Here is a 26819-nt window from a genome sequence, read left to right on the forward strand (position 1 = left end):
TGTTTTCTCCTTTATATGGGGTCTAGTAGTTTGTCCTTCCCATTGCCTTTCTTCTCTTTCTCAGATTATGGGTTGTAGAGGCAGATTCCTCATGACGTAAGTGGGGGCTTAAAGAATACTGTTGCCTGACCAATAGGAAGTAAGTAGACATTCCAAACACGTGACCTTCAGGGTCATGTACGTTGCCGGGGGTCACCAATTATTACAAGCCAGGGATGATTTAAAGATAAACAGGAGTCACTTAGTGCCAAGAACACAATTTGTATATTTATTGCGTTTTTGTGTGAATCCTAACAAGAAACACACCGCCTAGTACAAATCAATGACCCGTCTCAGAGAGCCCACTCGGGCGTCCAGGGCCCCCCAGTCGTGGTAGCGCCTGTAGTCCCCTGGTCTCAGCAGGTACTGCCGTCCCCGGTAGTTGGGCATCTCGTAGAGGACCCAGCAGCCCTCCAGCACGTGGAGGGAGTGGAGCTCATTGAGGCGGAAGCGATCGTGGATGCAGGAGCAGTCCTCCGTGAGTTCAGACACCAGGCCCCCGTAGTCATCTCTCTCGTACAGCCTTATCCTGTGGGAACTGGTCTGTTGTGACAGTAAACGAAAGAAGAAAAATCAATTGTATGGATCTCTGATCTCAGTAAAAGTGACTTAGTAACCTGCATCTTCGGGAAGCCTGGTTTTCAAACCATCCTGCCATATGCGTGTCTTCTCCGCACATGGTTGGTCTAACAAATTAGGAAGAGTGTTAAAATAAAACTGACCTGATCTTGTGGAAGAAACAACCGCTGAAATAAAGGGAACAGAAGGGATTGCTTTGTAGGAAGCCACTGGTCACGATATTTAGTGAGTCTGCAGAGAGGATTTTAACTCTTTTCCATTATGACGGCACATAACCGAGTCCTAACAAGCTTGTTTGTAAGTCACTCTTCGCACTTATTTACAATTCCTATTTACTCTGTGTCCACATATCTGACATTTTGCCAAGTCACTTGAACCATTTGAAGTTCTTGCCTCAAAGAAATTCCTGTTTTATTTGTATGTCCTTTTGCACCTGCAAATTTCTGTAGCCTACTTTTGGTCTCACTTGAATCTGCTTGTCATACCACATAATTTGGTGTCACCAGTAACCAGAAACACAAACTCAACATGTTTATAAAACCTTAAGCAGCACTTTGATGAGGACCATGTCCCATGAAGTCCTAATTAATGCTCTTTGACCCTCGTAAGAAAGTAGTTGATAATGACTCCTGGGAACCAGGGAGCCCCTTAGGAGCTGAGACATACTGTTCTAGTTTCTAGATCCTTATGTCATACAGACTGTGTGGAAGGCAATTGCTAATACAGTCAGATACATTAGGGTGCCTGGGTGGCTCAGTGGGTTAAGCCTCTGCCTACGGCTCAGGTCATGATCTCAGGGTCCTGGGATTGAGTCCCGCATCGGGCTCTCTGCTCAGAGGGGAGCCTGTTTCCCTTCCTCTCTCTGTGCCTGCCTCTCTGCCTACTTGTGATCTCTCTGTCAAATAAATAAATAAAGTAAATAAAAATTTTAAAAATAAATAAAATCTTAAAAAAAAAAAAAGAACACATTACACCTATGTTGTTCTGCCATGGTCTGTTAAGTGTTCCTATCATTAAAAACTAATGACCTAGATAGGTTTTAATTGTTTTTCTTTTCCAAACATGGTGATTTTTATTTAGAAAGTAGGAATCAGCTAGATGCTACCAAATTTAACTTCAGAGTCTATGTCTTACGCACTGAAAACAATCTTAAGTCCTTAAGTAAGGGGGGGAAGAGGTTACAGTGATTCACAAGGCTGCTCACTTTTTTTTTTCTAAATGCTTGAGAGTCAGGAATTGGCATCCTTACTGTGAACCCTCGTCTTGAGTTGAAACAAACTGACTTTGACCAATAGAAATGTAGGGTCACGGATCAGGGATGCTTTCCCATCAGTCTGGGTGGCAGCAAGACTCACGTAAGGAATGGCCCGGCAGGAGCGGATGGAGTCGCTGAGGCCCAGCCACTGCTGGTAGTCGGGGTAGTCCCCGCGCCGCAGGAAGTACTGGTGGCCCTGGTAGTTGGGGCGCTCATAGAGCATCCAGCAGCCACTGTCCACGCGGATGGAGTTGCAGCGGCTGAAGTAGGGCTGCAGGTTGGGGCAGTCGCTGCTGCACTCGTAGCAGCGGCCCTGGAAGCCCCGGTCCTCGTAGAAAGTGATCTGCGGGGCGGGGACAAACAAGGGACGGCCAGGAGTCAGCGGGGAAGGCGCCCCCAGCACAGGAGACGCTCAACAGATGCGGCACGACCCCTCGGAGGCTCACCTTCCCCATTGTGGTTGGCAGCCGATGAACAGCGTCCAGTGTGATGGGGACAACAGCGGCCGCGGGGCTATATAGCAGGAGGGCTGCTGTGTTGGCAAGAACAACACAAAAGGGGCCTGGGGGTAGTGCGTGAGGGGATTTCTATGTTCTCTCTCTTTTTTTTCATTTGGGATCATGGGGCTGGGGGCTCTCATTCTCTCTGGCATTTTCGAGTTCTCCTCACTAGCTCCAGTGAAAGGAATCGAGGTCAGCAGAGCCATTATGACCTTGGAGACAAAGGGCGCACTTCTCATCCTATGCAGCGCTCTAGAAATGCATTACGTGCCCAGCATTTTGTGTGTCTGCCTATGGAAACTGCTGAGATGGGGTTGGTGGTTCCGTCTGGGGTGACTCATGACACTCCTATGAGTCCCAGAAGGACGGGACGAAAAATCCTCTAATCGAAAGACAATTTACATTTTCTAAATTACCTCCTCAGTGTGATATGGTTTTGCTACAAGGATTTCATATATGTTTATGTAGGGGGAAAAGAAAAGATTAGAATGTTGGAGGTATACACCAAACTGTCAGTCACGGTTATCCATAAATGGCAGGATTATAGGTCCTTGTTTTATGTTTTTATTTCTCCTTTTTGTCGTTTTTGATTGCCTTAATTTTCGACCATAAATATATAGTACTTTCATGAGATGAAAAATAAACTTATTTTGTAAATGCATAACTCTGAGATCCTGGTGAAAAGCAATACATTTTGAAAATGAGTCTATTTCGTTTTGAGATTAAATGCTTCTCCTTGGACTAAAAATAAAGAGATTTCCCGAGACTCGGTGAGACTGTAGATCACATACAGGATCTTCCCATTCCTCCCTCTCCCACCAGCTGTCTCCTAGGGCTGCCTCTTTTTGTTTTTTTTTTAAGATTTTATTTGTTTATTTGACAGAGAGACATTATAAGTAGGCAGAGAGAGAGGAGGAAGCAGGCTCCCCGCCGAGCAGAGAGCCCGATGCAGGACTCGGATCCCAAGGACCCTGAGATCATGACCTGAGCCGAAGGCAGAGGCTTAACCCACTGCTTAACCCAGGCACCCTAGGGCTGCTTTTTGTTTTCAAAACCAGCATCATGATTTGCCTGAGTTTTCCCTTCCTGGAGTGTCACTGTTTCACAGAGCCCAAGTGACGGCCTGAGGAGCTTTCTCCACTGCTGCTGTCCTACTGATTTCCAAGCATTCCTCAGCTACGCAGGGCTGCGGGAGGCCTTCAGTCCCCAGCTCATCTTTGTCATCCAAGTGTACGTAGGAGGATGGAGTCAAACACCATCATAGTTTGTGACCCATAGACGGCCCTGAAAGGGTACCCAGCCACGCTATCACTAAGTGTTCATGATGCCATTTGTGAAAGTCGTTGGGCAGCATATGAAGCAGGTGTACAGCTGTCAAAAGGACAGACAGCAGTAGCCACAAAGAAAAAAATGTTCCCTCCCAATTAGCAGAGCTAGAGCACAGGAAACTGGGCAAAGTCCTCTGCTGCTAGACAGCATACCCAGGTTCAAGTCACAAGTAACTGATACATCCCCTTCCTCCTTCCTAGTGCTGCGGGCTTCCCGGTAAACCTCAGTTGCGGTCATAACCAAGCCCATGCGGAAAAGGTGTCCTCGGTCTCCCCAACCACAATGCCACATCAGGGTGCACCACCATTTCCAGCGAAAGCCAACAAACCAAACCCTTGATTTTGCATGTGTTGAAGACAAAACTGTTTTGCAGACAGGTGGCCCAGTGAAACCTTAAGAGAAGGTGTCATCTGTACTCACATTCATTTGGTCGAATTGTTGCTGTGTGTATTAACAAGCCAAACCACCTGCCTCATCAGCATTTTGGAAAGTGCTGAAAGACTAGCACATTTTCATTTTCCTAAGAGTCCTTCTATTTACTGAAAGAAAGCCTGCGCTCATGTTTCCTTTAATGCTTTATTGAAACGATTTTAAATGTTTCCATGTGAGAACGTAGGAAGGGTAATGAATGACAGATTCATTTTATTTCAGATCGAAACTTCTGGAAACTACCTCCAAGTCCTCCACTTCGCAGTATTCAGTGCTAAGCATTTGTGAAATGTGCTGCAGAGTCCAGTTACAATGAAGCAGCATAGGATATACACTTAACAACAACAACAACAACAACAACACAATAGAGCCACACAATTGGGTTCTAAGAGGAGAAAGCCCAACATCCAAAGTAACACTTCAATAAGTTTTGTACCACCAGCTGACTATAAAGAAAAATGTGCTGGCTAGAGTTGCAGTGTTAGGATGTTTCTTTTCCTCTCCCAGAGGCTTTATTATGAACTTCCATGGTGCAGTTCCAAGTTTCTAAGTGACCTGCAGGACAAAAAAACAAAAACCAAAAAACAAAACATGTTGGTATCAAGCCCGTCAATTTAACATTCACACAGACATGAACTTTCACTCTATAGAGACTTGAGGTCAAATATTCAATACTAAATTACTGGCAAAGGTGGATTAAAATACATGTCGGTACAAAAGAACTTCCATGGAATTGTTCTGAGAGGTTTGGAAATTGAGTTGTATTGCTCAACTACATACAGTATACGATCTCACACTGCATCCTATACAGAAAGTAAAAAATGTTTAACAAAGGACATTATTGGGTCAATTGGAAAAATTGGGACATATATGGTAGTTCAAATAAAAGTATCAGTGTTCGATTTTCTGAAGTTGATCATTATATTAAGGTTATTTAAGGAATGACTTTGTTCTCCGGAAATACACACTGAAGTATAGAGGGGTATAGTGATAGGGAGGATGTAATTTGGATGGCTCAGAAAAAAAAAATTGTGTCTATATACAGAAAGACAGAAAAAGGGACAGAGGCAGAAAAAAATGGTGATGCTAATGGAGCAAAACGCTAACAATTGGTGATTCTGAGTAAAAGGTGTCCTAGGGCTCTTTGCTATTCTTGCAACTTTCCTCCAAACTCAAAATTATTTCCAAATAGAAAAGCAAATAATAAAAGTTCTACTTCTTTTGACTAACCATATCCACAGCTAATCATTTCTTTTTGCCCCTGAGCAGTTGTGTATTGCGCTTATGCCATATTAGTTTGAAGTGTTGTATATTGCTTTGAATTTAAACTTGCATCGCCCTCCTTCCATTTCTGATAGAGGGGTGCTGAACTCTCCAGCTGTGATAGTGGAACCAGTCTTTTGCAGTCCTACCATTTTTACCTCATGTAGTTTGATGCTCTGTTGTCCAGGACACACATGTTAAAGTTTGTATGTCTTCTTGGAGAATTGACCCCTTTATCAATTGTCTTTCTTTATCCCTGATCATTTTCCTTGCTTTGAAGTCAGCTCTGTCAGAAATTAGTAAACCCTTTTTCTTTCTTTTGATTTGGGCTGCTGTGAATCAAAATTTGTCTATCCATTTACCTTTAATCCATATGTGTCTTTATATTTGAAGGAGGTGTCTTATAGACGACATATAATCAGGTCTTGTGTTTTGATGCACTCTGAGAATTCCTTTTTTCTTTTCTTCTTCATAATTTTATTATGAAAATTTTCATATAGAAATGTTGAAATATTCGTACAGTGAAGGTACATGTGCCCACCACCTGGATTCTTTAGTTAACAGTTTGGATTTCTTTCTCTCTGCTTACATTGTCCATCTAGTCTTGCATGCTACTTTATCCATTAGCACTCTTAACACTCTTAGTGTAATAAATCAGATTTATTTCAAATTCCTGGTCTGATAGTGCTTACATCCCTGTCCTGTCTGTTTGCAATGCTTGCTCTTCTCTTTAAATGTCACATTTGACGCATTTTAGTATGCCTTGTAATTCTTTCTTGATAACTAGACATAATGTCCTGGGTAAAGTGAACTCTCTAAATAGGTCTTTAGTGATGTGATGGGGGTGCTGGTGAGGGAGGAGGGGAAGGGTTCTGTAGTCCTATGATTAGATCTCAGGCTTTGGTGAGCCTGCGCCTCTGGACTTGGAAATTCGCAAGTGTTTCTCAATTTTTCTTCTTCTCCAGCTGGGACCAGATTACTAGATCTGACTGGAATGGGTATTTCCCTTCTTCTAGGTCGGTTGGGTTCCAATAAAATGTCAACAGGCTAGGCTATAGTTAACTAGTTGTCACTAAGGGCAGGCCTTTTAAGAACAGAATTCTCTGTTGTATTTAAAAATGATTCCTCCCCCACCTTCCACTTCCACCCCTACCCTCACTGCTGGAAAAGTGAAAGAAATTTTCTCCAATACTTACTGTGAGGACCTGGCAGAGCTCCTGCAGGTAAATCTCACAAAATTGTGGGTATCCAGCTAGGACTGGGTCCCCCTGGAGTCTGGAGTATTTAACCCTCTGAGATGTCTGCACTGAGGTTCCTGTGATTTGCCAATTGCTGTTAAGGGTTTCCTACTCCAGTACTGTACTCGTGGCAGCTTCTGCTTGTGAGCCTTTGCTCTGGAAAACCCTAACTCCCGATATCTGCCTGTCTCTCCAACCTTGGGGGACAGAGGTTTGCCCTTTGACCCCTGTCTTACAGATCCAAGAGGAGTTGTTTTCTCACCCTGTTCAGCTTTTTACTTGTTAGGATGAGTGGCAGTTTCTAAATTCTTTGCCCATGGAACTGGAAACCAGAATCTCTCAAATTACTCTCTCTCTCTGTGTCTTGTTCCATTCCATGATACTGTGACTTTGTCAGGAGGGTAGTCAAGGGAGCACTTGTATTATTTTTAGCCATGGCTCTAGTTTTTTTCTAAGCTGTTCCATATAGGTTAGCTCATTTGGTCCTTATAACAACCTTATGAGATAGGTACTGTTAGAATCCTTTCTTTATAGATGAGAAACGGAAGCAGAGAGATTCCCTTAACAATTCATGACAGTTATTAAATGGGAGAACCAAGAGTTAACTCTGGGCTGTGTGACTCCCAAGTCTACACTCTTTTTACCAGGGTATCTGTTTTCTAGCTCTTTGGTATGGCCCTGTCCATTTGGAGTCCATTTCCTGGTAATGTGCTCAGTATCAGCACTTTCCTAGGATATGGTGTTGCTCGTATTCATTTTGACTAATAAATGGATTACTGGTATCAATACAGTACAAAAGAAATCCTGAAAATGATTTCACCAAATGCCTGGATTATTAAAAAAAAATTCTCCCTTTCCTTTCCTTAATGAAGTATTTCTGTGGCTGGAAATAAATAAAAAATTCTGAATGAGGCATTGTTTTATCTTGAGGTTGAAAAAAGTTGTTTACAAGCTAAAGGACATGATACAATATCCATAAAACATATGGGTAAGGAAAAGACTCAGAAGTTGAAATACATAAAATGAAAAACTTTTTCAAGTGATAAACTGTGAAAGTGTATTTTCCATACTTTGTTTGTTTGTTTTTGTTTTTTTTAATTTTTAATTTTTTATAAACATATAATATGTTTTTATCCCCAGGGGTACAGGTCTGTGAATCACCAGGTTTACACACTTCACAGCACTCACCACAGCTCATACCTTCCCCAATGTCCATAACCCCACCCCCCTTTCCCAACCCCCCTCCCCCAGCAGCCCTCTTATTTAGGTGCACCTGGGTGGTTCAGTTGGGTAAGCATCTCCTTCAGTTCAGGTCAGGATCCCAGGGTCCTGCGGTGGAACCCGGTGTGGAGCTCCCTGCTTGGTGGGGAGTCTGCTTCTCCCTCTCCCTTTGTTCCTCTGCCTCTCTACCTGCTTGTGCTTGTTCTCTCTTTCTCTCTAATAAATAAATAAAATCTTTACAAAATAAAAATAAGATATAAGATTTATTTATTTTAGAGAAAGAGCAAGTGTGAGTGTGCAAGTGGGAGGAGGGGCAGAGGAAGAGAATCTTCAGGCATGCTCCCCACTGAGCATGGAGCCCGATATGGCGCTTGATCTCATGACCCATGAGATCATGACCTGAGCCTAAACCAAGAGTTGGATGCTTAACCAACTGAGCCACCCAAGCACCCCTTTTCCATCGATTTAAAAAAAATATTTTTCATTACTTTATAACAAATCACTAGAACACATGCACATATATTTATATGTACATGTACAGCAAATATTTGAAGATCCCAAGAGATATTAACAGTGATACAGGGTTGTGGCGAAGGGGGAATTCTTTTGTTTTTCACTTTATATGTCCTGTATTGTTTGAAATTTTTACCATAAACATGTATTACTATCATAATGTTTTAAGCTAATTTAAAAAAATACATGACTCAGAAGTTGGAAAAGATGCTAAAGCACACGAAAGATGAAGAATGAACAAAAATCATAGATGTGTTTTCTGCTGTTTGGTTTTCAAGAAGAGGATTTTATGGGAAGGGTTCATCTCAAGGCCTGTCCCTATTGCAAAATGGACATTTATTCTTTGGACAGCCTAGGCTTACAGGCATTGATTAGGCTATAGAAATGGCTGGTCCTTAGAAATGAACTTCTCAATCAGTTTAGACAGAGCCCAGTGCGTTGAGAGCCCTAAGGACCATGTAGTTACTGCCAATTCACTTATCTACCATAATAACTGAACAGCCACTGCTTCCAAAGCACTTTATATACATGTGGGAAATAATAAAGAAATAAAAGACCCACTTCCATGAAGAAGCCAACAATCTTCAATGGTTATGGAAGAAAATATACAGCCAATGGAATTATATTTTCAAAATAAACACACCAATGAGTCATCTTGAGAGCTGGATTTTCAGTATGTAGGATGCACAGATGGGTCTCCCCACCATTTTTAAAAAAGATTTTGTATATTTATTTGACAGAGAAAGACAGAGACTACCAGTAGGCAGAGAGGCAGGCAGAGAGAGAGGGGGAAGCAACTCCCCGCTGAGCAGAGAGCCCGATGCGGGACTCGATCCCAGGACCCTGAGATCATGACCTAAGCTGGAGGCTGAGGCTTAATCCACTGAGCCACTCAGGGGCCCTGAGAATATAGTAAAGATTTTCTGATAGTGGTGCTGTTATGTTACTAGAATAACACTTATTAAAACCCAAATGTGAAAAAAGAATTCAGGTTGTTCCTAAAGCATTTGCTATGATAAGGTTACATTTCTCACCAATTGACTGTTTGCCTCTAAAACCTGAATGAATCCTGGGCTTTACATGGTCCAGTCTATTCAGAGATTCACATTAAAAAAAATGCACAGTATAGCAACCAGACTAGATAGTAACAAATTTTGATTTTTCACTTGCGTTTAACTTTCACTTGTGTTTCTTAAAGCCAGAGCAATCCATAACCCAGTGTAGCAAGTTTCAAAATTCCCTTTTCCCGTTTCTACCTTACAACCCTGCAGCTGGCCCACAGCCTCTGATTCAACAAAGTCCTAAAATACCCCAGCCGGCCAGCTGTACCACCAATCTGATTCTCCCTTCTCTCAGCTTGTATTGTGTTCATTAACTTGGTCTCCTGATGTCTCTTTAAATTTCCTTTCCACTTTGCACATTAAAGTAGAGAGTCCAGGGCTGGAAGGGCCAAGGACTCTCCTGCCTTTCTCCTTTGTCTCCAGCCTTGGGCATCCCTAGCCATTCTCTGAATTCTGCAGCACAAATGTGCCAGGAATCAGGTAGCCAGGGCGGCAGCAGCAGAGACTCAAGCAGGCAAGAATAAAGTTTCATTAGTGAGAAAGGGACTGCGAAGAGAAACCTTTAGGACCCAGACATTCGTGTAAACCTCCTTGACACACTTACTTAAATCAAAGAATAACACCTGATTAACTGGTGCATAGAACATCTCAGAGGCTAAAAGATAATCATGGTTCGCATTTATTTAGAGTTTACTCTGCACCGAGCCCTCACCTAATCTCTTAAAAAGCATAATCCTTGGTATTTATCCTGACAACCTGGAGAGGAGGTACCTTTATGTTTCCCACTTTGTAGAGGAGGAAACTGAGGCACAGAGAAGTGACACAGTCTGCCTGAAGTCACACAGCTGGGACGCAGTGGCTTTATTTGGATTCAGACCCGCAGCGTCGAACTCCAAATGCTAGACTTTTTTTTTTTTTTTTTAAGATTTTTATTTGTTTATTTGACAGAGATCACAAGTAGACAGAGAGGCAGGCAGAGAGAGAGAGAGAGAGAGATAAGCAGGCTCCCTGCTGAGCAGAGAGCCCGATGCGGGACTCGATCCCAGGACCCTGGGAATGACCTGAGCCTAAGGCAGCGGCTTAACCCACTGAGCCACCCAGGCACCCCAAAGGCTAGACTTTTAACCACAATATCAGTATTCTCCAAACCCTTGGTATCAGTTTGGTCCAATTTACATATTTAGACCTACTTTGTTCCTTGGCTGGGCGTCCAACGGTACATTTTTTGATGATTTCCACACTGTGGCATTTGATTCCCTTGCAGAGCGGCTGGTGGCATTTTTATTTGTCGTTCCCCTTCTTAATTTGACACCTGGAGACACATGTGGTAACCATGAGCATATAAAAAAACTTTTTTAAAATGAGCCCTCCCACAGTTTTCGATCCTTCCCTTCTAGAATGCTTTGCTCCCATCCCTAAGGGTCTGAGCAGTAAGACGTCTCTGGTCTCTGTATTGAAGGGAAATTAAGTCATGGATCCTTCTGGTTTGCTTTTCCTTTATTCAGCCGGCCAGAGAAATACTACTGCCGTAACAACTTTGACCTTACTTTCTGAGTTTAATTCTTAGTTAAATTTCCCTAAGCAGGTGGAAGTAAAGAGGCTCACTCTGCTTGCGGGCGTATTCTGCGGCGTGGGGCGCTGTTAACATGGCAAAGGGATGCAGGGAGAGGCGGAGAGGTGGAGCTCGGGGAACCTGGAAGGAAAACAGTCCTATTTGTAACAGCTGCGCGTGCTCTGTGCTGTAACCTCCTGCTACTTACAGCACTGGGTCGGTTGAACCAACCCATGGTCCTTAACCGGAAAGACACACGTTTCACACGGCAGGCACGTTCCTATTCCGTCTTTTGCTCCCATTCTTGGTCCCCTTTGTCCAAAATGCCCTTTCACTCACGGTTGCTCTTCATAGGGTTGTCTTATACCTGGGGTAACCATTTGCTCCTTTTCTGCCTAGAGGCTCCCAGTTTCCTTTGAGATGTAGCTCAAATACCACCTTTTCTGAGAAACCGGCCCTGTGTCTCCCCACGCCTCCCCCCTGCTCTCCTCTGCTGGTACCCCACACCCCCACCTTACCTCAAGGCAGAATTACAGATTCACTCATCTGGGGACTCAAAGCATGCGCTCACAGAGAGCAACTCCAGTGTGCTGTGGTTAGTTTTAACCCACTGTCTGCCGCACTGGAAATTTCTTCAAGATTAGGATTGTCTCTTCATTCATGCCTTCCTTCGACAAGTTCTCAGTGAGCACCTTCTATGGGCACCCCTGTGTCGGGAGCTGCGGTCACTCAGACAGACAAGGCTCCTGCCCTTCTGGAGCGGAGTGAGGAAACGCAACGATAAATCCTGCATTGTGGTCAGTTTAATAAACAAAAGAAGATGGTGTGCTCGCACGTGCCTGGATAGCCTCCACTGCACACAGCCAGAGAAAGCCTCTAGAAAGAAGCAGTGCATCCGCTGAGGTTTCCAGAATGAGCAGCCGCCGGTTAGGGGAAGAGCTGGAGAGAACTGCTCCAGGCAGAGGGAACAAGAAGGTCTTTTTGGAATAACCTGTGTTTCCAGACACAGAAAGGAAGCCAGGGTGACTAGAGCAGAGCAAGAAAGGCGAAATTATAGATGGGCTGAGAGGGAGAGGGGGGCGGGGGGATCATCTGGGTCCTTGTTGGCCACGGCACGGAGCTCCACGTTATTCCAGGACTCAGGGGAAGCCATTGCAATATTTTTAAGCTGTAGTGTGACAAGGTCTGATTTAGTTTCTTAAGAGATTGCTCTGGTTCCTCTGTAGAGAATGGGTTGGAGTGTGGAAGTAAGGAGCTCAGTTAGCTAATTGAACCTTCTCTCTCCAGTGCATTAGTGAGTGCCTAGTCATAGGAGAGCCTCAGGTGTCATTGACTCGTTGAATGACTACCATCCTAGTCAAGCAATAGTGGTTAACAGCAAAGACTTTGGGGTGTCTGGGTGGCTCAGTGGGCTAAGCCTCTGCCTTCGGCTCAGGTCATGATCTCAGGTCCTGGGATCGAGCCCCACATCGGGCTCTCCGCTCAGCAGGGAGCCTGCTTCCTCCTCTCTCTGCCTGCCTCTGTGCCTACTTGTGATCTGTCTGTCAAATAAAAATAAAAAAATAAAAAAAATAGCATAGACTTTAGTGTCAAACAGGCTGTATGTGAGCACAGGCTGCACCATCTATCTATAAGATGTGTGACCTTGGGCATGTCACCTAACTCCTCTCTGCCTGTTTCTTCATGTGATAACAATAATACTGGTAATGACCTTATAGGGTTGTGGTAGGAATTAAAGTTAGCATATGTAAAGTACTTAGAATAGTGGTTGGCACATAGTACAGTATATTGCCTTTGAAATTAATGATAATAATTATTATTTTTTGATAATAATAATTATTGATATTTGTCATCATCATCACCATCATCGTCATCTTCATCCCTGCCTCACCTCTCTCTCTGTGTAGAGTGACCCGTGGAACAACTTGGGCACCATTTCCTTTACAGGATCCTGCTTGGAAATAACTAATCAGATAACCAATAACAAATGACTAATCAGAGCCAGGAGGCCTGAAGTAATTAGCATCCCTCTTCAAGATCAATCGTTTTCTGCTTTCTCACTGAGAGAGAGTCAAGCTTTATATTTACAGATGCTCTGGTTCCTTATCCCCTGGGGAAGATAGAACCCGATGATTTCAAAGGTCACATCCAGCTCAAATATTCTGTGAGTCCTAATAATCTGATGGCTCATGCAAGAAGTTCCTGTAGCTTTCTGTGTGGTATATATGAGATACTATTCTCAAAGTAGGATGAAAATAAAATCCTAAACCTAGAGTTGTTCATACATTCTTTTTTTTTTACTTTAAAGCTACTTACTAATACTATCTTTGTGTCAATAGAGATTATTACAATTGTTATTCCTTGATTCATATTCACATTAAGTGCCAAATTATGTCCAAAGCAACTCAACAAAAATTTCTTCTAACTGGAGGTGGGAAGAGAGAAGAAGATGGGGATGTGTCATATAGGAACTTGCACAAGAAATGACCTGGGTACATCATTGAGGGATGAGGTATAGATTTCTTTTTCTATTTGAGAGAGCATGAGTGGGGAGAGGGACAGAAGGAGAGGAAGAAGCAGACTCCTTGCTGAGCAAGGAGCCCGATTCAGGTGGGGCTCGATCCCAGGACCCCAGGATCATGACCTGAGCTGAAAGCAGATGCTTAAACCAGTGGAGCCCCCCAGGCACCCCAAGGCATGAAGAGCATAGCCAGTAATTTTTATCTGCCTTTCAGCCTGAGCAGTAACTTACTAAAATGTCATTTGGTATCACTGAGACAGAAGGTGGAGAATTTGAAATTCTCCACCAATGTCAAAGCAACTGAACATATGCCTATGACAACCCTATTTTCCAAAGCAAAAGCAGGGCACGTGGTCTGGAAAGACATTTTGTACTGTCCAAGAAGCTTTTCAGATGTGGTTGGGATGGTGCCACATCATATTTTCTAAACATGTTAATGTTTGTGAAGAGAGAGGACACATTTCAAATAGGAAGAGAACTGGCAAATCTAGGAATTGATTATATCCTGTAACAGCTTTTTAAAAAATGGAGGTTCTGTGGAAATTAAGGAACGAAGAAGGAAAAGGAGAAGAAGAAGAAAACGAGAAGAAAGAAAGACTCAACAACAATGACAAAAGTGAACGGAAGACTTTAGCAGGCACTTCGCAGAAGAAAAAACAGAGAAATAGTTTTTCATTGGTAATCAGAGGAATGTGATTAAGACTGTGGCCACCTAACAGACTGACAAACTTAAGAAGCCTGAAAATAGCAGGTGTTGGTAGCAGGCAGATAATCTCATGGCAAGCGGCAGTGTACATTGGTGCGACCATTTTGGAAAACGGTTCGGCTTTACGTAGAATTGGAGATGATGCACATGTGTCTGAAGGCACGGGTGTGGCATCTCTGACGTAATGATGGCGCAGTTTCACGCCTCGGCCACACAGAAACTCTTCCACTAGACATGAAGAGACATACAACTGAAATCATCCAGATGTCGAAAACGGAAGAATATATAAAGACCCTGTGGTGTATTCTTACAGCGGAATGCTATCTAGAGTGAAAATAAACTATATTGACCACAAGGATGAATTTGTACAATGTAGTGTTGAATGACAAAAGAAAGCCATGGAGTAAAACGTTTGCTTCATATATAAAGATTGCCGTTTGTATTACTTGTCTCAAGTTCAAAGAACATGCAAAACTGAACAGTATGTTGGCGAGACATGCGTATGTGGTAAAGCTAGAAAAAAAGTCAAGGAAATGATAAACCCGTGACTGTGGATAGTATAAATGTGAGGCAGCAGGGAGGGGAGAGGTTGGAGCGGAGGCCCGGAGAGGTCCCAAACTATTGATACTGTTCTATTTCATCCCTTTGGTGGCTTTGTTGTTTGCTTGGTTTTGTACTTTAAACATACATTGTAAGTATTCGTTGGGACAGAATGGATTTTGAAAGCATGGTTTCCATCTCCCATCATGAAGATCTGCCAATACTGAACTTTTGTTTCAACCTAATGGGTCCCTCTCCTTATCTTGAAAATGCTTTTTCATTTCTCTACCCTTCAGATTCAGTCAGCCTCCTCCAAGAAGAGAAGACACTCGGCAGCTTATTGTAGTAAGTGCCTGGAGACCAGGGCTGTAGAGGGGTGTGGTGGGGGGAAGATGAGCCTCTTTCAGGGAGACCCGGCTGCTGTCCGTGGACTCCTGTGGATGGGAGATGGGCATGGGGGTGGGTTTGGAAATAATACCACTGATGTTGAAGGCTCCCTGCCCTAGGCCAGCACCAGGCACCTGACACGTGTGGTCTCACTGAATGATCAGAAGGACCTAGGCCAGTTTGCTAAGTGTGATCATGCGTATTTACACATAGGGAAATTGGGAACCAGACAAGTTAAATAAGTTATCCAAGGCCACACAGCTAGCAAGTGGAGGGGCTGGGACCGGACATTAATCTGTCTGCCTCTGAAGAGCCTGCCTGGGAGTTGGGATGGAGTTAAATGATGGCCAGTCGGACTTTGGGGTGTGGCTGCAGCAGGAGAGAAGGAGTAGATGTTCTGATGGTCTCCAGCCACTTCTTTGTCTATCTCCTCCCTCGGTGACACTAACTTTTCCTCTCTCTGCTTCCCTTTCCCTTTTTCCTCTTTGACAAATGCAACTGAAGAATATTTTTATTGCTTTCTTGCTGTGTTGAGGGCAGATTTATGCTCTTTTTCTTCAGCTATTTTATATTTATTTGAAGTGAATTGTAAACACCATATTTTGTGTGAGACCCTTGGTTGATTTTTTTTTTTCTTTCCCCTATAGGTCCAGGGTCCTGAGCAGAAAAACGGCTCATCAAATAATAGCTCCTTATCAGGAGTAGAACCTTTGGATAATAGAATTAGTAAGCAACACTGGGCTCATGATGCCTTTCTGTCACCAGGTGGCAGCAAATACTCCCGTTGAAAGCCATCAAACCTAAGCACAACCCGTATTAAATCCCGTAGCCAATTCTAGTGGCCAGAACTTCTCCATAATCTAATTAGTATTCTACAGGGCTTTAAGCTGTTGCTTAGGAGACATTTTCTCCAAAGGAATCAAAGTTCATTCAGATATATGCAGCAATTAGAGAAGAATCTTTGTCAATAACATCTTTTGAATAACCTCATCTTCTGGTTAAAACAGTTTTTTGAAATTATCTTGAACTTTGAAAGCCTGTTTTAAAATAGCTCTTACAATTTAGTCTTTGAAAGGCTAAGTTTCCATTGAGAGGTTCTACAAATTTCTTGTCTAAATGTGGAGGAAGTCCTTGAACTGAGCAGATGCTTTGCCTCAATAGAAAGGCCTGGGCTGGCATTCTTGAAGATTCGTGACGTCCACACGGGTAGATGATACTTAGGCTCTTGCATTTGTAGCTCAAATGGTATCATACCCTTTGTGACAATTCGGTGTCTAAAGGCAGAGCTTATATTATGTTGGTGATATATAAGGACACTTGATGAGCAATTTAATTATTTAAGGCAGTGGTTCTCAACCAGCTGTGATTTTGTTTCTTAAGGGACATTTGGCAAAGATGAGAGACATTTTTGGTTGTCGCACTGCGGGGGAAGCTATTGGCATCTAAAGGGCAGAGGCCAGTGATGTTGCTAAACATCCCACAAAGCCCAGGACAGCCCCTGGCTCAACCCCCACACACAACCAAAGAATTATCTGGACTGAAATGCTGAAAAAACACTTGATTTATGGGAATATAGAGGAAATCAGATATTCAAATCTCAAGTACCAGAACTTTAACTATAGTTACTGTTTTGATGTTAATATGTGCCAACCGTGAAGCGCTATCCTGGTACTAATTCACCTCATTTCCCACAACAATCCCATCTTCTGGTCCCTGTTTTTATGATAAAATTAAGGGTGGGGGAATTTAGAAGACTTGCTCAGGATTCCCCTGCTCAGAGTTGGTTCAAAGCCAGGCATCACCCCTTCAGAAACCTCATGTTGAACCCTTACCCCATGCTGCCTTCCAGATACAAACCAGTAAATGAGCTGATGGCCATGTCGTATAACAATGTGCAAACGCAGATATTTGAAGGAAAGCTCCCTCCATGACCATATTATTTACTTCCCTTTGGAGCTGGTCATCATGTAGTCCGTGTGCACATCTGGGCTTTTTGGTTTTGGTCACTGATGTGAGAATAGAGACTGTGCATAGCCAAACAGGGAATGTGCTGAATAAAGTCTCTTTACTGGATAAGTGAAAGACTGATGGATGGATAGAAACTGGCCAGCCCACCTCTAAACAGCATGGCTTCCTCTAATGGCCCTTTAAAATGATCTTGGCTGCTTGGTTACATGGCCTGAGCTACGTGGACACCCATGTTTGCAAACCTTCTTGATTGAGAACCCAACCAAGACTTGAAGTGTTCATAGGGCCACCCCCCCCACACTGCCCAGCCACGAGGATGTGATTTTCCATATTTGCCCTTTGACCAGGTAAGTTCAGGCCAACCAATCAGTGCCAGATGCCTGCCCTAGTCATTCCCAGGCACCAGAAGATGTGGAAAAACACAATGGCTGAACCAGAGGGGTTAGGCTGAAATATTTGTGTGTATATGTTGCGGGGGAGGCTTGTGGGAAGGTGGAAAGAGGGCAGTCTGGAAAGGAGAAAGCTGCAGAAAAAACGAGCAGGAATGAAGCATTATGGTTTGCTTGCTATCTAAGGAACTAAAAGATCTGGGCTTTCTTTAAAAGCCAAGGACAGCTTGGTACCTGAGAAGCGCTGGGCCTGGGGTGGCTTATATCTCAACTAAGGCAGAATGTCAGCTCCAGCATAAGATAGAAGACCCACTAGAAAAGTTATCTTGTCTGACTTGCTCACCATGATATCCCCTGCACCTATAACTGTATTGAATGCATGAATAAGGCTGAAACTAGGGTGATCTGAGGAAAGGTGCTGATGTCCTCACTGTTTAAGGGACCTTGAGTCTCAGGAAGAGAGCCAGCTTGCATACGGATTAAGGTGATGAGACAGTTGGATTCAAAGTTTCAACACTTCTTGTAAATGCTGGACTCTTAGCCTTGACCTGGTGACCTCTTGATTTTTATATGACCCCGCTGGTCACTAGATGGTCTATGGGTAAAAGAACAAGGAGGGCAGACATTTCTGTGGTCATAGTCCTGCCCCTGCTCTGGCCTTCCTGCCAAGTTGTGGTAGGACATCAAAAGTGACCGTGTGAGCAGAAGGCTGGGTGTGAGGGTGTGGATTCTCTCTTTCCTCCCTGCACAGCACTCCTGCTCTACCCTGCTTTCCTCTTCCCTTTTCTAGAGGTACCTAAAGGTAAACTGATTGGAAGTTCACCTCTAAATACCAGCCTGTATTTAATGTTTACCTAATATGCGTATGTTCATAAATAGCAAAACTGAGCTGGCTGTAAAGATCATTCAGAATACTAAATAAAAAAATTTTTTTTTAGATCAGTATATGGAAAGTCAAAGAGGGAAAAGAACCTAGGGCTCGGTGGAACTCATGTCATTGGACTTCTGATAGTTGCTGCTTCTACTGCTGTGATTTAAGGGACTGTCACGGGAAGGAGAAGGGTGGCAGCAGCGAGCTATAGAATTTGTCACAAGATTGACCCTTGCAGGTCTTGTCCTAGTGCGAAATGTTCTAGTACATCATGCTAGAGGAGCGCTTGGACTTGCCAAACCTACATTACAAAATGTGTAAGTGAGAAATTCTGTTCCCCAGAAGCAGAGGCAGATTCTAGACTCTAAGCCTGGTGCCCTATTTACTGTCTCTACTCAGCCTTATGCAAAATATGGTTGTTATTCCTACCACTGCCCTCACGTAGGGAAATCCTTTTACAAAGATTTGTTATTCGAGTGAGATAGGGATATATCTGGTTTTGCATATTTTGATTAAAAAACTGTTGTTTCATGCAGTTGAAAAGGTTAAAAATACATTATAAATTTATAAAATACATTTTCTCTAAAAATTCCTTTTATTGATAGTCTTGGATCACCCCTACCTTTGTAGCCCTAGAATTGGTAGAAGAATCAGCTCCATACATTTTAAAGACTTCCTCAATTGGGATACTGTTCTGTTAAAACAAACAAACATACAAATAAAAGAAACAATAGCACCAACAAATGCATTATCATATCATTTTTTTTTACATTACAAAACAAAGTAATTATACCTCTGGTATGTCTAGTATCATGCCTGGATAGCATGGACATTAATAAATAAATTCTGAACAAATGGATAAGTCAGAGTCTCTAGTATCTAATTATGTATGTCTTTCATTCTGTTTTTTTTTTTTTGCCTTTTATTTTATTTTTATTTTTAAAGGTTTTATTTATTTATTTGACAGACAGAGACACAGCGAGAGAGGGAACTCATCAGAGGGAGTCGGAGAGGGAGAGGGAGAGGCAGGCCTAGCAGAGAGCCCGATGTCGAGTTTGATCCCAGGACCCTGCGATCATGACCTGAGCCGAAGGCAAGCGCTTAACGACTGAGCCACCCAGGCACCCGTTTTTTGCCTTTTAAGTAAATGTTTTCACAATACCATATAGAAGTCAAAGACTTTTTATTATATCTTAAAAACTGAAACATTTAATATTAGTAAATGCTAAGCATTTTAAAAGATCAGTTGAAAAATAAAATAAATATGCATTAATGTAAAAATGCACATAATAAATATAAAATCTCCATATATTCAAATAGTGTTCTTTTCCTTACCATTAGGATTCCAGCATAAGATGATAAAATCATTGCTTCTCTTTCTTTCCGGTTTGGATATATAGGTCTGTCATGAAATGGCATTTTCCTAAGGGGGAATATCAATAGATAACAGTAGAAGGTTTACTTTTGTTCTTTTTGACACCTGGTAAGCTTATGACAATAATAATAATAATCCATCATTAATCTCCAATGGGCCATGTGTTATGCACTTGTTTACAAACCTGAGGTGTTTAGTCTGACATCGGTAAAGTACATACTTTGAATTCTGAATCTTCCAACAATGGGGATGACTTTGCCTTCCTCTATCCTTCTTTTCACAGCTCTGGAACATTGACCACTATGGTGGACAGTCATGGTTTTGCAAACTTGTATCCTCCTCCCCTTCTTGTGGTAGAGCATTCCCTTCCTGCTGGGGGAAACTGCTTTACCCACTGTAAGCTCATCTGCTCCTAAGGGAAGCCAAGAACACCCCTAGATTCCAAGGGTAGAAAACACAGAGTGGACTAAGTTAGTCAGAGTACTCTATTCCCCCCACCCTCCACCTCTGGACAAGTTAGGGGCCCAGGCACAATGAAGACACAATTCTACGATTTTTTTTTTCTTAATTTATTCTCCTTTGGACTCAGTATTGTGATAAAATGGGTTAAAATCAAGAATAATGTCCATCATTATGTGGATCAGTTGGTTAAGCATCTGACTGCTGATTTCAGCTCAGGTCAGGATCTCAGGGTCCTGAGATAGAGTCCTGAGACTGAGCCTTGCATCAGGCTCTGTGCTGAGTGTGGAGTCTGCTTGGGATTCTCTCTCTCTCTCTCCCCTTTTGCCCTTCTTACCACACTCATGCATGCTCTCTCTCTCAAAAAAAAAAAAAAAAAAAAAAAAAAAAAAAAAAAAAAAAAAAATCCACACAGAGTAAATAGTCCAGAAGTAAATCCTGATGACATGATTTGAGTCTTGAATCAAGCCATGCCTAACATAGACCTACCCCTGGACTTTTCAAATAAAGTTAATAAATCCCTACTCCCCTCCCATTTGGGGGTGTGTTTAAGTCTGTTCAAGCTGGATTTTCTGCTTATTACAACTAAACCTTAATTGATACAGCTATCCGGGACAGAGTATGTGTTCTAAGGAGATGGAACAGAAGAAGGAACTGGCCTCTGAGATGAAGCTATTAAATCCTGGCCTCATTAATTCCTTATTCTTACCAACTGAGTGAGTCTGCCCAGCAGATAATCCCGGAAAGGATTCGAACAGCTATAGGTCAAATAGCTCAGCTCAGGGATATTTCTATTTAAATGTTTAAGAAATTGTGTTTGATAGTTCTTTGAAAACGACTGCAGCCATTGAACATTTAAAAAAATCATGGCACATGCACAATAAAGCACTAACATATTTAAGATACAACATTATGTGTGAGAAAGATCATTGGACAGAAACCAATCGGCAGAGACACAAACTCTGTGAACAGGTCTATGTTGACAGCTGTGAGGTTTCTTCAGGTGCCTCGCTGGTGAGGGATACTCATCCTGCAGTGTTTCAAATCAGAGTGCCTCCGGTGGAAGATGCCAGACAGAAGCTTTCTCTATTGCTACTCATAGTCATACATTAAGAAAAAGAAGAAGAAAAAACCATTTCAACTCACACTTTTTCCCATTCGAGCCAAGTTAAGTCTTCTGAGTGATCCAGCCATTGCAAAGCGACATTGATGGCCAAATCATAGTGTGCCTGGAAGCAGGAAGCAGAGACAGAAGGGGAGGGGCTTAGACGTTGGCCGGAGCACCCCCTGGACCCAATGACAATGGCATTGCTAAGCTTAGTCTACTCTTTTGTCATGTCCACTGTGTGAGGATCATCCACTATGTCCAGTAACCCAACCCTCAGACAGATTATTGAGAGATCTTCACTCATTAAGTTTTCCTCTCACTAGGGCCAGTTTTGGTTCCTGGTGACAGGAAAAGAAAGGATTGATTCTTGGAAAGAAACTAGGAATCAGGGCAGTATGTGGGTGGCTCAGTAGGTTAAGTGTCTGCCTTTGGGTCAGATCATGATCCCAGGGTCTTGGGATGGAGCCCCATGTCTTGCTCCCTGCTCAGTGGGGAGTCTACTTCTCCTTCTCACTTTGTCCCCTCCCCCCATTCATTCTCTCTCTCTCTCAAATAAATAAAATCTTAAAAAAAAAAAAAAAAGAAAACAAACCTAGGAGTCAGGGAATCTAGATTAAAATCTAGATATTGCCAACAACTCACAGTATAACTTTGGATAGGAAACTGATGTTCTCAGGGCCTCAGAAATGAAGGTGAGGGAAGAGGGCCACAGAGAATGATTTTCAATTCTGTGAGCAGAAAGTCAGGAATGTGCTTCCAGGAGCACAGGGGAGTCAGGGGGAGATTGGGAGGCTTTTGAGGGGAGTTGGAGCTGGGGCTTGGAGGACAGGACGAGGAGAATTTCTATAGATGGAGAAGGATGTCCTGGGTGGAGGGGCCAGCGTGAGTAAAGGACTGGAGGTAGACCCAAATGAGTGGCTTGCCGAGAGTCTTGTATACGGTAAAAGCTGAGGACCAATTCGAATGTTCATTCCTATCCTACTGACCATCTTTCTGGTAAGTTCTAAGCATATTTACCTTGTCCTTGTCAAAATCCCTTCTCTCCTATCTATCCCCACCTCCAGAAAAGGGAAGGTTAGTTTTGTCTTGGAGGTTTTAGAAGGGTTCTAAGGTGCTAACATTTTCTGTACAACGTACAGTTGACCCTTGAACACCCAGGGGCTAGAAGCACTGACGCCTGCAACCTAAAATCCTTTTATAACTTTTGACTCTCCCAAAACTTAACTACTAACAGCCTGCTGTTCACTAGGAGCCTTACCCATAACATAAACTGTTGATTAATACATAATGTATATGTTTTATATATATATAGCATTCTTAAAATAAAGTAAGCTAGAGAAAAGAAACCATTATTAAAGAAATAATAAGAGAAAATACATTTATAGTACTGTACTGTATTTATAAAAAAAATTCCACATATAAGTGGACCCATACAGTCCAAATCCATGTTTTCAAGGGTCAACTGTACTTTTTTCTTTCAATGACTAAACCAAACTAGAGTGTGAACAACAACAAAAAGAACTGTGGTCAGTGGTTGAAACCTAATCCAAAGGTTGGATCCTGGACCAGCAGCCTTGGCATCACCTGTTTGCTCATCACAAGTGCAAATTCCAGCCCCATCCCTACCTCCCAAATCAAATAAGACCTCATTAAAGCTTGAGAAGCACGTATTTAATTGATTTAGTTTCTCCATTTAACACGTGAAGGGAGAAGCACTTGAGAATCCCAAGGCTGAACTCCCAAGGCTGAGCTCCAGGGAGGTCAGACAGGGAGAGGGGGAGGGGCAGGGAGCGAACCCTCCTCCTAGTGCAAGAGGAGTAAACAGGTAAGCATAAAAAAGCTGAGGGTTTCCTCATTTCTTTTGAATTAGATCTTTACATTTCTTCCTTAATGTCCGTGAAGTGAACTTCCATTACCTAACATAAATCTGAGTTTCAACGTGAATAATGATGAGGGATTTTAAGATAATTCAATTCTGTGGTTTTCTCCATGAATGCAAATGGTAAAAAAACAAACAAACAAACAAAAAACAAAAGAAAACATTTATTATAGTAGAGAACTACAGAAGTCATTTTGTCAAAAAAAATTTAACATCATGTATCTAACATGTAACCTTGCACTCTAAGAGAGAAAGAGCAAATAGCAGAAGTCTCATGACTTTTATTTTCTCATTCCTTTTGCTTTCAGTGTAATGAGCTGCGAAGACTATGTGGAGGGCCCTAGGCTAAGAAGATGAGGAAGAGACCTTCTGGGAGGATCGAGATTAGCCTTGTTCATGATCTACATCAGATCCTTGGTCCGTCCCCTGAACACAAAGAACACGGATGTGACTTGCATGGGCATGCCTTTCTTTACCATATCATCTAGAAAGGTGAGTTGCCTTCTTCCTTTTGGGTCAAATTCATTTTCCCGAAGTCTGATGCCAATATAATCTCCCCTTAAAAGCAAGAGAGCAGCATTGAACCATTGGGAATGAGAGGGGATCTCCATTTGCAGAAGAGCCTTCTTCCCAGTCCCTCCCTCCTCCACCAAAATACAAAGTCACTGGTGGTTCTGGTAGCTCAACAGATACTCATTTTTATTTCAATAGCAATCCTGCAATGGTATAGGTTTAAAACATCTAACCATTATGAACTTCAATCATGTTTATCTAAAAATAAATACTCACGTGGTCGGTACAGAATTGATAGGAAAGCGGTGGGGGGGGGGGCATGACACGTCCCACACTCAGAAAAGATTTTGCAAAAAAACAAAAGGATTGAGACCCACTGTTTAAAACAAAGATTCCTTTGCTGCCCATGTTAAACTCAGGCAGAATGACCAAAGTTGAAAAATTCCAGCTATATGATGTTCTGTACGGATGTATTCTCTTACCCTAAGGCCTGCCCACCCCCTGTTAGAATGCAAATACCCTGAGGAGGAGTTATGCAAAAAAAACATACCAGGAAGTCCACTTTAGTGTGTCCTGTGCAATCCTTTCCTAGCGGCCCTGGCAGGAGAATAGACAGGGGGCTACCCCAGGGGGAAGTCAGGAAGAGGAAGAGGGATCCGATGAAGAAAAAAGGATTCTGGGTCCCCAGAGTCCATCTGTACAGATCACCCCTTGGACAAAAGGCTGGTTCTGTTTTCAAGGTCTTTACCATGCACTTTGGGCAAGCCATTGCCAGGGTGGAGGGTCTGGGGGATGGGGGAGTCAGTTTGTATCTATTTCCCAAAAGCTCTTCTGAGTCATTAAGCTAAAATCAATAAAAATTCTCAGGTTTTTGCTTTCTAATCCCAAGATACTCTATTTAAAGTAGCTTAAATGTATTCTTTGGATATAAAATAATTCCAATTCTATGTGGAGGAATTGACATTTACTGATAACATTTTTTAAAACTATTATATCAGCCTCCAAACACATACATGTAAATATGTGTAAAGTCACACATGTTTTATTCCAGCATTTCTTAAGGACTTAGCAAAAAATAATTATCATAGTAGGCAGAAAAAATATATTTGATGGGAACTGTGAGAAGGTTTTTGATAAAAAGGACATTGTTGTGCCTGTAATGTATAAGAAATAGTCTTTCCCCTGCTTTTTTATGTGCTCTGTGATTTTCACCAACCTCTTAAAAAAGTACCAAGTCACAGAAAAGCTACCACAAGGGCACCTGGGTGGCTCAGTGGGTTAAGGCCTCTGCCTTCAGCTCAGGTCATGATCTCAGGGTCCTGGGATCGAGCCCTGCATCGGGCTCTCTGCTCAGCGGGGAGCCTGCTTCCTCCTCTCTCCCTGCCTGTCTCTCTGCCTACTTGTAATCTGTCTATTAAATAAATAAATAAAATCTTTAAAAAAAAGAAAGAAAGAAAACTACCACAGGAGAAAAAATTTTTTTCCAGGGGAAAACTTGACATATCTTTTGTTTTTTGTTTTTTATTTTTTTATTTTTTTAAAATTTCAGATGTCAAGAAAAAGGAGACGAATTATTTAGTCAGTAAGACTGACAATAATAGAGGCAGAGGCTGCAGTTGAAATGCTGGGCCCCTGGGTACTGTCTGCAGAAATCTCTGCTGTATTTTTTTACCAGCAGGGCCCTTTTAAAGGCATATCCTGACCGGTACAGGCAGCCGGCTGGGCTGGGGACTCAGCTGTTCGGCTCTAGAATGGGGATGCCTCCGAAATGCATGATCCTGGCAGAAACATCCTCCCAAGACAGTCAGCATCCTCTTTGCTCCACATGTGAGGCCTCTCAGGCAGGAGGCAGAGGCTACATCTTCTGGCTTTCTCCTACAGCGCAGGAATAGATTCTTCCTCAGATTTTTACCCACCCCCATCTCTGGCCAATATCCAGACTATCGATGACCTGAAACCCACCAAAGGCCAAGTGTAATAAACAAAAGTTTATTCTCAATCATACTTACAGGAGCTTTTTAATTTCCTTCTTTAGGAGCTTTCTCTCCATGATTAAAGTCTTGTCCAGCTGAGCAGGTATCTGTAGCTTACACTGCACCTGATATCCTCGGGGAAGACCCAGCCTCTCTGAGCCTATAAGCTACAGCAGCAAATCAGAGAGAATTTGAGTTAGGGATGCTATCACTCCAAATACCAGTCATGGAGTCCCAGGTTCTGGAAGGGATTCGGGAGTGTGCAGAGCTCAGACCTCTTATCTAGCAGGTGAGACCAGGTGAGAATTAAACCAGCTGGGGGAGGGGTGGGAAGGTAGTGTGCTGTACCTTGAGTTTGTCTGACACCCCTTATTCTTTCCAAGTTTCCCAACTTGCAATAAATTAGCAAGTCAAACAGTCATGGCTCATGTAAGCGAGACTATTAGGACAGAAGCATCCCAATATGCTGTGATCTGAGTATGTGAGTTCTGTTTGCATTCAATAGTGACTCCCAGTGAATCTACCTTGGCACAATGGCTCATAATGGAATTTTCTGTAGAACCCATGTACAACTTCCTGGGGCCAGAAGGTTCTGGAAAGAACGTGTCACCATGGAAAATACAAAGCCATGTCTTCAATTCGTACCCCCACATTGAACCAGAAATTGGAATTTAGGTAATGGGGTCAAAAGGGGTTTGAATCACAAAAAGGAGTTTATGAAAAAAAAAAATCATCGCTTTTCAACAGGGTTCCCAGTAAGGGTATAAATACGTTTTGCAATGTTTTCTTCCTGAAACAAGAACAAAAGCAAATTGTAATGGTTGATTTTATATGTCAACTTGGCTAGGGCACTGTGCCCAAAGATTTGGTCAAAAATTATGCCGGGTGTTTCTGTGAAGGTGTTTTTTGGATGAGATTGACATTTAAATCGGTGAACTTTGAGTAGGGCATATCACCCCTTTTATGTGGGTGGGCTTCATCCAATTACTTGAGGGCTTGAATAGAAGAAAGATCGACTTTTCCCAAGCAAGAAGGAATTCTGCCAGGAGAACCCCATCCTGAGTCTCCAGCCTGCCAGCTTACCCCTTCCAATTTTTGGACAGGCCAAGGCACTGCAATCTTGCGAGCCAATTCCTTAAACTAAATCTCTT

At 42.6% G+C, this 26819-nt stretch overlaps 2 protein-coding genes across 2 annotated transcripts; both read right to left on the bottom strand.

The window, feature by feature from the left end:
* Nucleotides 1–251: 251 nt before the first annotated feature.
* Nucleotides 252–2347, bottom strand: LOC101682053 (gamma-crystallin A). Its single transcript, XM_004764273.2, has 3 exons — nucleotides 2320–2347; nucleotides 1974–2216; nucleotides 252–582 (listed from the first exon to the last, which is right to left on the bottom strand). The coding sequence occupies exons 1-3, from the start codon at nucleotides 2326–2328 to the stop codon at nucleotides 310–312; spliced, it is 525 nt and encodes a 174-aa protein (XP_004764330.2). The 5' UTR covers nucleotides 2329–2347; the 3' UTR covers nucleotides 252–309.
* A 1919-nt stretch (nucleotides 2348–4266) lies between these two features.
* On the bottom strand, nucleotides 4267–26819 carry CUNH2orf80 (chromosome unknown C2orf80 homolog). Its single transcript, XM_004764274.3, has 8 exons — nucleotides 25705–26819; nucleotides 23659–23740; nucleotides 21342–21424; nucleotides 19697–19784; nucleotides 18984–19055; nucleotides 11033–11120; nucleotides 10618–10739; nucleotides 4267–4686 (listed from the first exon to the last, which is right to left on the bottom strand). The coding sequence occupies exons 1-8, from the start codon at nucleotides 25743–25745 to the stop codon at nucleotides 4678–4680; spliced, it is 585 nt and encodes a 194-aa protein (XP_004764331.1). The 5' UTR covers nucleotides 25746–26819; the 3' UTR covers nucleotides 4267–4677.

The sequence above is a fragment of the Mustela putorius genome, unplaced genomic scaffold, assembly GCF_011764305.1.
Source record: "Mustela putorius furo isolate JIRA1106 unplaced genomic scaffold, ASM1176430v1.1 tig00000275_pilon_pilon_pilon, whole genome shotgun sequence".
Lineage (NCBI taxonomy): Eukaryota > Metazoa > Chordata > Mammalia > Carnivora > Mustelidae > Mustela > Mustela putorius.